Here is an 11,272-nt window from a genome sequence, read left to right on the forward strand (position 1 = left end):
ACTTAGGAAGTGGGCCCCTCAGAACCTCCTGGACCAAGTGGGGTGGCTAAACTCAGTCAGTGGACTGGTCAGTTCCCCCAGGGGCACCCAGGCCTCCGCCTTCCTGCAAAGAAATTCTTCCTCCAGACGTCAGATGCTGTCAGCAATCTCCACAAGCAGCCAAGTCATCTGCCCTCCCCTTCTTGCAAGAGCAGCTTGAAAACAAAACAAAACACATTCGGGGAAAAGGCAATGCCTAGTTCCCGAGGCCTGGCCCTGGTGGTGGAAACTCCAGGCATCTGGGCCTTCCGAGGCCCATGTGCCGCGCCACACAGGCACCCACCTCCTTACTGGACAGACGGGAAGGGCTGGCCCTGCCCCTAGCCCTACTCGTCCTTCTCCTGAGAAAGAATGTGAGGGCGTACCAGACCCTTTCCTAACATTTGTAGGAATAAAGAGGATCCGGAGATCTTTCTCCTGCTCGGATTCCGAGTCAACCTTGGCATCCACCATTCTCGGTCTGTCCCATCCACACCCTGTCTCCCTAACCTGGTCCTGGCCTTTCCCGGCCTCCACACCTCAGTTCGAAGTCTGGTTCCCCCAGCGGGTGTGCTCTTCCCTGCCCTCAGTCTCTCCAAAGCCCTCTCTGTCGAGGCCTATGCCAAGCCCCACCTCGGAGGGTCCCAGTCTCAGGGCCCATCTTGTCCTCAAAGCTGAGGTTCTTGGGATGGAAAAAATCAAGGAAGGCTGGAATTGGGGCCGAAACGGGCGAGGGATTTTAGACCATGAGTACTATGAAGGCCTCACGTGAGGAGGAAAAGCAAGGCCTGGGGTGGGTCAGGGGTGGCCAGAGGCACTCAGAACAAAGGGCAGAGCTGAGACCAGAGCCGCCATCCCGGGCCCTCGGGCCCTCCGGAGCACCGCCTGGCCCCTTCCTCTTGGCGGAGGCTGCTGGGGATGGGAAGCACGGGGCCCTGGGGTTGGGGGTAACTCGGGCCATCTACTGCCCACTCGGGCCGCGCTGCCTGGAGCCACCCCGGCTGCAGCTGCCCCTGTTTCCACATCGGCAGCAGCAAGTCCGGCGCCTGAGAAAACAGGAAGCGCCCAGTCACCACAGGAAGCGTGTGTGCGCAGCCTCCCCGCCCCCGGCCCATTGCAAAACGCCAACAGCCCGGTTACCACAGGCCCCACAGCGCGGCGGCCCGGCCGCTCCGGCCGCCAGGCCCGCCCGGGGGCTTCGGCCCTCCCCTGCCCGGCCCCGGGCCGCTGTGGCGGGGCCGGGGCGGCCTCGCGGAGCCCGGGGCCAGGGCTTCGGGCCTCCCGCCTGCCTCTGGGAGCCCGGCCCGTCCCCCAGAGGCGTCTGCAGCAGGCCCTCTGGCCGTCGGGAAATCAGAGTGCGGGCTCAGGGCTCGCAGAGAGGCCGCCTCTCCGGCCTAAGTTCGCGCGGGGCACCCGACGGGGCTCCAGCCTCCCGGGCCGCAGCCCCGGAGCGCGCCACCCCCACAGCCCCTGGGAGCTGTCTGCCGTCAAGTCCACACCTGCCACACCCTCTCGGCCGGCCCCAGCCCTTCCCGACCGAGACTGTGCCCGCCCCGGGGGTCCTGCCCCTGGGGTCCTGCCCCGCGGCTAGCCTTGGGGGGGCGGGGAGGGGGGTGGGAGTCAGGGCCCCTCCTCGGCCTGCCCTACCTGCCCCCGACTCACCTCTCCTTTTCGGCTCCCCACTGCGGGGCTCACCCTTTGGAAAGAGATGGGAGTCCCGCAGGGCCTGCACTGCTCCAGCCCCGCGGACAGCAAGGAAAAGAGAAGAGAGCAGAGCATTTCATGGCTATAATAAATCAAAGAGGGAAGTCGGAGCAGGAGAAATAAGAAACTTCCCTACCCTGGGCACAGGGACCTGCCAGGCGGCAGCCCCTGGCACCCCACGGCTTTCCCTCCTCCTTCCTGCATCCCTGGCAGGGGGCCCGGATCGGGTGCCTTCTCCCCTAGGCCGAGGTACCCCACCTGCCCTGAGGTCCCCTGGGAACCCTGGAGGCCCAGCCTCTGTCAGTGCCGGGCCTCCGTTTCCTCCAGATGGGCATGGGGAAATTCAACAAGGCTGTTCCTTCGTCCGGGGAGGCAAGGGCTTAGACTGCCCCTCATAGACAGCTGAAGATGGGTAGGGCCTCTCTGGACAAGGACCCTCAGGGCATGAACGGGTGGGGTGGGTGAAGCATCTGAGAAGTCCCAGTGGGACAGCTGGGCTGGACAAAGGTCTGTGAAAGGAGACGGGAGAGCCAAAGCGAGAGCCAGGAGCACGAGTGGCCGTGGGGCGCGCCCTGAACTGTGAGGACAGGCAGCACAGTGACCTCAGCTCCATCCCTGCACTTTCTCAAACCAGACCAGGGGCCCAGGGCCTGGGGGCCACAGGGCAGGCCCCAGACACACGCCGTCACAGGACAGCATGTCTTCCTGGAGTGTCCACGCAGGGAGAAACCGAGAGTAAAAACTGATTTTTTTGAAGTGTGCGTGGGGCGGGAGGCCACCTGTTTAACAGGATACAAATCTGTATGAATTTTTAGGACAAGAAGAAGGAATTTCAGAAATAGGCTGGCTAGTTTTGGCCCTGTTGTGAGCGACGCCTCCAGCATCCCCGGCTGTTGGGGTGTCTTTACTGGAACCCTCCTGAGACGGCAGGCTCACTCCCCTTTACTCCAGGGGTCTCTGCTCTCACTCAGAGCAAATGCTTTGGGCCCCGCCTGGGCTCCCAGCCCCCAGGGTCTCCCGGCAATGTCTCCTGAACAGCTGGCAGCCTAGAGCTCACGGTCCTAGGAGACAGCAGCAGGGCCCAGGATCCCTCTGCGCCTCTGAGATCACGCTGCTTCACTCACAACCTCGTCAGGCAGATAAGATAAGAAAGTGGCTGTGACTGTTGGCGAGTCTGGGCTGCAGAGCCAGACAGCTTGGGGAGCCTGCAGTGTGTTACCCTGGGCAAGTGATCTCGCCTCTTGGAGCCTCGGTTTCCCCACTGGGGAAAGGCCTCTCTTGAAAGCTGGTAATGCGGGACAAAGGAGGTCATGGTCTGGGGCCTCACGGCGACCGTGTGGCCAGCAACGCACAGCGACCGCCACTCCTGTCTCCTCCCAGAAGCCCCCACTTCCTCCCTCCTTTCTCTTTCACCTGCCTGAGAACCTCTGCTCCCTGCTCTTCTCTGCACGCCCAGGGCCCCTGACCTCCCTCTGACCTGTCCTGATCTGGGAGAGTACCGGAGCTGGGGTTCCCAGCCCTACCCCAAGGCACTCCATCTGTGAGGTGGGGTCCTTGGAGGCTCAACTCTTGCCCTGGCAGGACTCCCCACTTCTACTCACACACTTCCTGCCCTCCCAAGACACCCCCTTTCATCCCCAGACAGCCACACAGTTTGAACAATGGGTAGTGTTCACCAGGCACTCTATGCACACCACATCTTGTAATCCTTGCAGTTGGAAGCATTCTTATCCCCATTTCACAGATGAGGAAACTGAGGCTCAGAGAGGAAGAGGGACTGGTGTGAGGTCAGCTGGCTAGAGGGGGGCAACTCTTAGCTGAGAACTCAATTCTCTCGTCCATTAACCCAGGAGCAATCCTAAGCAAACCGTGAGGCGAAGCAGCACCTCTTTGTTCGGAAGAGTTTGAGTCCTTTGGGATGTCACTGCTGCCCAGGCTCATGTGTGCGTGCATACGAAGTAGCTTCAGTTCAGTTCAGTTCAGTTGTTCAATCGTGTCCGACTCTTTGCCACCCCATGAACTGTAACACACCAGGCTTCCCTGTCCAGTAGCTTCAGTGTGTCCAACTCTTTGCAACCCCATGGACTGTACAGCCTACCAGGCTCCTCTGTCCATGGGATTCTCCAGGCAAGAGTACTGGAGTGGGTTGCCATGCCCTTCTCCAGGAGATTTTCCAGACCCAAAGAAAGAACCCATGTCTCTTACACCTCCTGCACTGGCAGGCAGGTTCTTGGTTCACAGTCATGGCCTGTTCCCAGTTCCCTGGCTCTGTCTCCATCCCCAGAGTCTCCTGCTTCTCCTGCTTCAGGCTGCAGTATGCCAGAGTTAGAAAAATTCCAGCCTCAGGTGACCATAAGATCAGAGATTATAAAATCCAGAAAGGTGAGCAGCCTCCTGAAGCAAATGCTCCCCCTGGCTACCTGCCCTACGCACGCACACCTAGTAGGGGATGGAGGCAGGCCCAAGGGGGCAGTGTGCCCTAATGGTTAGAACCAGGGCCTTGCTGCCAGACTTTCATGGGGTCTAAATTTCAATTTTGCAACCAGAGACACACCACTCCACCCCCCACTGCATAAGTGACAACCCTAATATGGAGAGAAAGATGCCTCTCCTGACCTGGAGATTTCACAGAAGGGAAATTTGCTTCTAAAGGCCAAGGGCTCAGCCCTTCTTCATGCATGGCCTCATTTAAGCCTTGTTACAGTTCTGACGAGTAGGTACTATTATTACTCCCATTTTACAGATGAAGAGACCAAGGCGAAGGAGTCTTCCCAAGGTCACATAGTCTTGCAGAGACCTGAAGCTCAGTCCCATGTGACTCCAAGTCAGATGCACTTACCCTGCCCCAGACAGGTCCCCCTTCCTTTTTTCCTAGGAATTTTCCCTACCACTGCCAGCCCACAAGTCAGAGGCCCTGAGTGGCAAGCAAACCTTGACTGGCTGGGACTGAAGGGCTGGGCCCTGCCCAGCTGTGGTGTAGTCCCCAAATGCCTGACTGCTCTCGCTCTTGGGCTGGGTTGGGCTGGGTTGGGCTGGCAGAGGGCCGCCTAGGCATGCAAGGGGGTGCGCCCAGCTGCAGCAGGGACTCCTCTCGGCCCCAGCTGTCTTGCCTTAGACCAACCCTGCAACTATATTAGTGTCTGACCCACTCCTATAGGAGGGGTGTAAGCCCTTCCTGGGGGCCTGCAGGGTGGGGCCAGGAAACCAAGAAGCTGGACTTGCGCTTCTCACTTGCTTGGACCCCTTTCAAGGCCCGGGGAGAGGCCTCAGCAAATTTGTGATTTTGTAATCTTTTTCTTAAAGAGGGCCCCCAGAGTGTACAAGCATCCCCAAACCTATCTCTGTTCCCAGGGCTGGGGACAATAGAAAGAGTTCCATTCCGCTCCCCACTTGTTTCCTGACAGCCGGCTCTGTGACTTAAGGTAGGCCCCCCAAATCCTCGTCTACACAGTGGGGATCAAGCCTGGAGAGTCAGCAGGAACGGGCAAGGGCCATGCGAGGAACTCAGGGTACCCCTTCTTTACAAAAGGGCCCAGATCTACAAAGGGATTTCACCAGCCTGAGCCTGTCCCATCCCCAACGGCCCAGGGGTGGGTAACTGGAGCTCCTACCCCCATTTTCCAAGGGAGATGACTGAAGTTTGGAACGGAACGTGCAGGCTGGAGCCCCATCCCCATCCCCCGGGGGATCAGCCCCCGGGGTTGGAGGGAGGGGGCCGCCGGGGCTGACCGGAGGGTGCGGGGGCGGGCCGGGCGGAGGCTGGGGGAGGAGGCGGCGTCCCGCACTGTCTCACCGCAGGACCGACCTCGGCCCTTATCTGCTCGGGCAGCTTCCGCCCCCTGCCCAGCCCCTGCCGCAGGCCTGGCCCGCGCCTCCGCCTCCCGAGGACCCGGCCTGGGGCGCCCCTCCCCCGCGGCCGCCCGCCCCCAGGGAGCGCCCGGGCTGCTGCCCAGCGGAGCAGAGAGGGGCCCGGCCCCCAGGTGAGCAGCCGGAAGTGATAAACAACGCCTGGGAGGGGGCACCAGCGCGAGGAGGCCCTCCCTGCCGCAGAACGTCCACCCCCGCCCCGACGGGGCGCCCCATCCGGGCCCCCGCGACCAAATAGGGGAGGGTGACCGGGGTCCCTTAACGCCCCAGGGAGCAGGAGAGGCAGTGGCGTTGGTCTGCAAGGTGTTCTGAGGGACAGGAGCCCCCCCACACACACACCCCACACACACACGCGCCCGCGTGCACACACGCACGCACACTCGCACGCACGCACACTCGCATCCCTGGCTCAGGTGTGGGAGGGAAGAGAGATGTGGAGACACCTTAGAGAAAGTGAAATGCAAGCCACAAACTGGAGGAGACGTCTGCCTGTCTGCCAGGTCCAACTCGTGAAAAATACATAAAGGGCTCTTGCAAATCCATAGAGAAAAAAATAAACAAAAAAACCCAACCCTAGTCATGCAACAGAAAAACAGATATAAGACATGAACAGGCCTTTTTACAAAAGAAACACGTTTGTCCAATCAACATCTGAGGGATGCTCAAGCTCATTGGCAATGAGAGAAATGCAAATGAAGACCACAATAAGATGCTATTTTACACCCTGTGAAGGGCAAAAATGAGCGAGACTGGCAGCACCAAACGTTGGAGAAGAGGTGGGGCCTCGCGATCTCCAGAGCACTGTTAGTCAGAGTGCAACGCCAGACAACCTCTGGGGAAAACAATCTGGCCTTATCTTGTAAAGCCCAGCAGATCCCCCTCCAGGCTAAAATCAGCAGAAACTTTGGCATGTGCTCCAAGAGACAGGGAACATTCAAAGCTGCACTGTCCTGAATAGCAAACATCTAGGAAATATCCCAAATGCCAATTGACAGACAGAATGGGTATGTTACAGAGGACTCATTCACACAGTAGCACTTTGCTCAGCAGCGCAAGTAAACAAGCTTCTCCCAATATTGTGAATCAATCTTAATACCCATGAAAGTGTTAGCCGCTCAGTCCTGTCCGACTTTTGTGACCCCATGGACTATAGCCTGCCAGGCTCCTCTGTCCATGGAATTCTCCAGGCAAGAATACTAGAGTAGGTAGCCATTCCCTTCTCCAGGGGATCTTCCCGACACAGGGAGTGAAGCCGGGTCTCCTGCATTGCTGCTGCTGCTTCTAAGTCACAACATTGCAGGCATATTCTTTACTGTCTGAGCCACCAGGGAAGCCCTTAGTACCCATATCATTGAGGGAAAAAGCCAGTCCCCAAATACTTCCTATGAAGTTCAAAACCAAGCCAAACCATATCTCTACAACAGATGATGTGGGTCCCTTCCTTCTACTTTTGTTATTAGGAGATGATGTGATTACCCACCCAAAAGACTCAAGAGTAATACTGAGAATTGACCAGAGCCAGTAAGAAAATGTAGTTGGCTTACCAGGTATCAAAAGGAGTGCATAAAAATCATTTGCTTTCCTGTGTACTACATTTAAAATGTAACATGAAATACATTCTTTTAACTGCCTGCAAAACATAAAGTATTTAAAAGTAAGCTTATTAAAGCAGGAGGAGAAGGGGATAACACAGGATGAGATGGTTGCATGGCATCACCAACTTGATGGACATGAGTTTGAGCAAGCTCCGGGAGATGGTGAAGGAAAGTGTGCTGTAGTCCATGGGGTTGCAAAGAGTTGGACACGACTGAGCAACTGAACTGAACTGCAGTTTATTAGTTAGGCAGGACCTATATGAGAACAATTGTAAGGAAAAAATTCTGAATAATGTAAAAGAAAACAGCTATTTTCCTTATTTAATAAAAAAAGCCAGATTGGACAGAATGTTGCCTGTCATGTTTATTTTTCTTTTTTTTCATGTTTATTAAAAATAAAAAAAGAATTGTTAAAATTCAGGTTCCCCCAAGAAGGAAGCAGATATATGGGATTTGAACGGGGTAACACGAAAGGAAATCTATGAATAAACGTGAATTGAATGGGGTGATTCAGGACTTAGGACTCCGCCTTCCCGGCTGTGTGTTCAGTCCCTGGTCGGGAAGCTAAGATCCTGTTTGCCTGAACTAAGGTCCTACTTGCTGCAACGAAGACCTGGCACAGCCAAATAAATAAAGATACATATACATAGGCAGGAGGCGGGTAAGGGAGGCATTAAATTGATTTGGACAGACTCCTCCTCAGGGTAATTGGCAAAAGCTTGTCTTTCTTTCCAGAAGCCCACAGCGGGGTGAGGCTGAGGAGGGTGGGGGGGTAGAGAAGCCCTGGGTATTCAGGGGACAGGTCTCCGGGCTCCAAAGACACGACCACTGAGGGCCTGGAGAGACTCAGAAGGCTTCAGAGAGGAGGCGGCCTTGTAAACAGGCTGGATTCCAATCAACAGAGATGGTGGAAGGGGAAGGCCGGGCGGGCCTGCCGGGTGGGATGGGAGTCACAGCGGGCAGTAGAGGCAGAGAGGCCACACGAAAGGAGTGAGGCAGGGCTGCAGGTGGCGGAGCCGGGGCGGGAGGGAGCCTGGTCACAGGGAGCGCCTTCGGTGGAGTCACTGGGGCACTGTCAGCCAGGCTTGGAAATTCAGAGGAGACAGCGCCCCAGGAACTCACAGGGGAGCTAAGGCTGCTCTGGGAAGAACAAGTTGAGACAGAGTTAGGGTCGCGGGTTCCAGAAGGGCACGTCCAGTGTGGAGAGGCAGAGCCGGAGCCCACGGTAAGAGCAGCGGGGCCCGGGTGAGCCCTGGGCTCCGCCTCACCTCACCCTGGGCCCCCTGAGCCTCAGACACCCTTCTCCAAGCGACTGCTGCCTCCCTGCAGGCCCCCTCGGAAAGCCCAGAGAAGGCTGGCTCTCTCACAGAGGCCGCGCTCTGGAAGCAGGAGGAAGGTGCCCAGCCCCGGGCCTCCAGCCCGGACCGCCACAGGAGGAGAGGGTTGGCAGAGCCTGGGCAGTGCCGGCCATCGCCCGGTGAGGAGCAGCCCCACCTTCCAGAGTAAGGGGGCTGAGGCTGCTGAGAAATGCCCCCCGGTAAAGGTACCAGAGCCAGGAACAACGTGTTACAGTCAGACCCTGGGCAACTCAGTGAAATCAGAGAAACTGGTCTGAGCCACCCCCACCCCGGGGTGCCATATGCCTACCAAACATAAAGAAAGCAGTGTCCAGGCTCACCTTGCCCTGCTGGAGTGTGTTGGCCCCCTGCCGTAACCCAGGCAGTCCCTGAAGCCTCCAAACCAATTGATAAATGTGCTGGAAACCATTCATCTGTAATCAGCAAGGAGAGGAAGGCATGGCCCCCACCCTGTGTCACCCTCTGTTCATTACTGTAATACCTTCTTTTTTATCTATGTATGTTTTAAAATTTTTTTCTCTTTTTAAAATTTAATTAATTTGGCTGTGCCCTCGTCTTAACTTGCAGCACACAGGATCTTTGATCTTCATTGTGGCCTGCAGGATTCTTTTTTTTTTTAATACTTTACTTATTGGCTGTCCTGGGTCTTCGTTGCTGCGTGGGACTTTTCTCTGGTTGAGGCCAGCGAGGGCTACTCTCTAGTTGCAGTTCTTTGTCATGGCGTCTCTTCTTGAGGCACACAGGCTCAAGGTGTCCACAGGCTTCAGTATTTGTGGGGTGCAGGCGCGGTAGTTGTGGATCCCAGGCTCTACAGCACAGGCTCAATAGTTGTGGCACCCTGCCTTAGTTGCTTCACCGCAACTTTCCGGATCAGGGATCGAACCCATGCCTCCTGCATTGACAGGTAGTTTCTTTATCACTGAACCACCAGGGAAGCCCCGGCATGCAGGATCTTTAGTTGTGGCATGAGAACTCTTAGCTGCAGCCTGTGGGATCTTAGTTCCCCGACCAGGGATCAAACCCATGCCCCCTGCATTGGGAGCATGCATCTCAACCACTGGACCGCCTGGGAAGACTTGATTTTCTCTAGTTTTTATTTACTCATAATTATACATGGGCTTATATATATATATATACACCTATAATCATCCTCCTTGTCATAAGTTTAAACTAGCAGATATATTTAAAGGTATTTCTATATTTCTCTTTTCTTACTCGTCCACATCCGGAAACCCCTGGCAGATCTAACACCATTTTTAACAGCCACACACTGGTTCCCCCACTGAACTCTACCTGGGCTCTTCCGGCTCATGACCATTTTTCAGAGTCTCATCCCAACCCCCAGTACATTAGGGAGTCTAATGATGGAAATTCCGGTCCGAGAGAGAGGAAAGGGCAGAGAGAAGGCAGCATGTGGTGTTTCTAACTGGGTCTTGCCCATCCCCTTACTGGAGGCCAGCAGTCCTCAGCTCCTAGTGGCGGGAATGCTGACTGTGTTATTGTGAAATCATTTGTACATTGTGAAGTGCTTTGCATGTGATGGAGTGATTTGCATAGGTGGGGAGGGTATCTTAGAGATCCCAAAGCAGCATCCCTGAGTGTCTTCCTCCCTTTACGAAGTAAGTAACTTGGGGTTTCCACTTCAGAACTCAGGAAGTGGAACAGGAGGGCACCCCAGCAGGCCCGGTGGATGAGGCAGACAGGACTTTCAGAGGAAAGCTGATCCACGGTATGGTTGGGGGCCTAGGAAGGGCAAACGTGGGCGAGTGAGGTAGAATAGGGCAACTGGTGTAGAACGTGACAGCCCTGTGCCCTCGGAGCCCCCGGGAACAGAGAATGACACATGACGGCTGAAGGACCCACCGCAGGAGCAGATGAGGGTCAGAGGCTCGAAGACTCCCACTCCTGACACAATCTCTACCCAAGGGAGCACCCAAGTGCCCCCTCCTAGTATTATATGGTCCTGGCTGATTCCCCAAGAAGAATGCAAAAGTGGAAATGCCAAACCAGATTCCCATGATCCTGCAAGTGAGAGGTGCTCTCACATTCTGGGTCCAGGGACACCCAGGTTTGAATCGGGCTTCTGCCATCTGTGCGACCCTGAGCTGACAGTCCCCACCTCAATGGGACAGACCCGAGGATTCAGTAAAGACTGTACGAGCAGAGTGGATGGCACATCATACACGTTCAGTTAAACTGCAATTAGAATAATGATGAGGCTACTGTTTGCTGCCCTCGTCTAAAGTGAGGGAAGCATAGAATCTCTGCTCCCCAAGGTTTGGAGGTTACCCAGCAGCAACGGCGGGCCACCGTGCATTGGACTCCAAAGGGTTACAAGCCCTGGACACAAAGGCTTGAGGTTCCCAGTGAAAAACCAAAGCATAAAAATAATTCGATGAGTAAGAATAAAATTCCCTCTTCTGAGGTTCCCGAGGCTAGGCCCCTCCCTGTGGCAGGCACTTCCCCTTTCCCTGGCTCCTGGAGGAGCCAGGCCCGGCTGACTCAGAGCGGGAGCGCGGCAGCCGTCCCCCGCCCCGCACACCCGGCCCCCGGGCCGGGGCGGCGCCGTCCGGCGGCCGAGCGCGCCCCCGTGCGGCCGCGGCCGGCACCGCCGCCCGAGAGGGGAAGCGGCGGCGGGGCCCCGCAAGCCCGGGTCCCCCGGCCGCTCGCGCTCCCTGCGGGGCCGCCGCCTCCGCCCTCGCGCAGCCAGGCCGAGCCGGGGGCCCGCGG

General features: G+C 56.7%; 1 protein-coding gene across 1 annotated transcript in view; it reads right to left on the minus strand.

Moving 5' to 3' along the window:
- SPI1 (Spi-1 proto-oncogene) overlaps window positions 1-1,812 on the minus strand; it is a 31,597-nt gene extending 29,785 nt beyond the window's left edge. Inside the window, exon 1 of the mRNA XM_088843308.1 lies at window positions 1,681-1,812. Within this exon, the coding sequence (XP_088699434.1) occupies window positions 1,681-1,797 (117 nt within the window). The 5' untranslated portion in view covers window positions 1,798-1,812. The remainder of the gene's footprint in view (window positions 1-1,680) is intronic.
- Between the last annotated feature and the right edge of the window lie 9,460 nt (window positions 1,813-11,272).

The sequence above is a fragment of the Moschus berezovskii genome, chromosome 14, assembly GCF_049115385.1.
Source record: "Moschus berezovskii isolate FMDL1 chromosome 14, NW_MosBer_1.0, whole genome shotgun sequence".
Lineage (NCBI taxonomy): Eukaryota > Metazoa > Chordata > Mammalia > Artiodactyla > Moschidae > Moschus > Moschus berezovskii.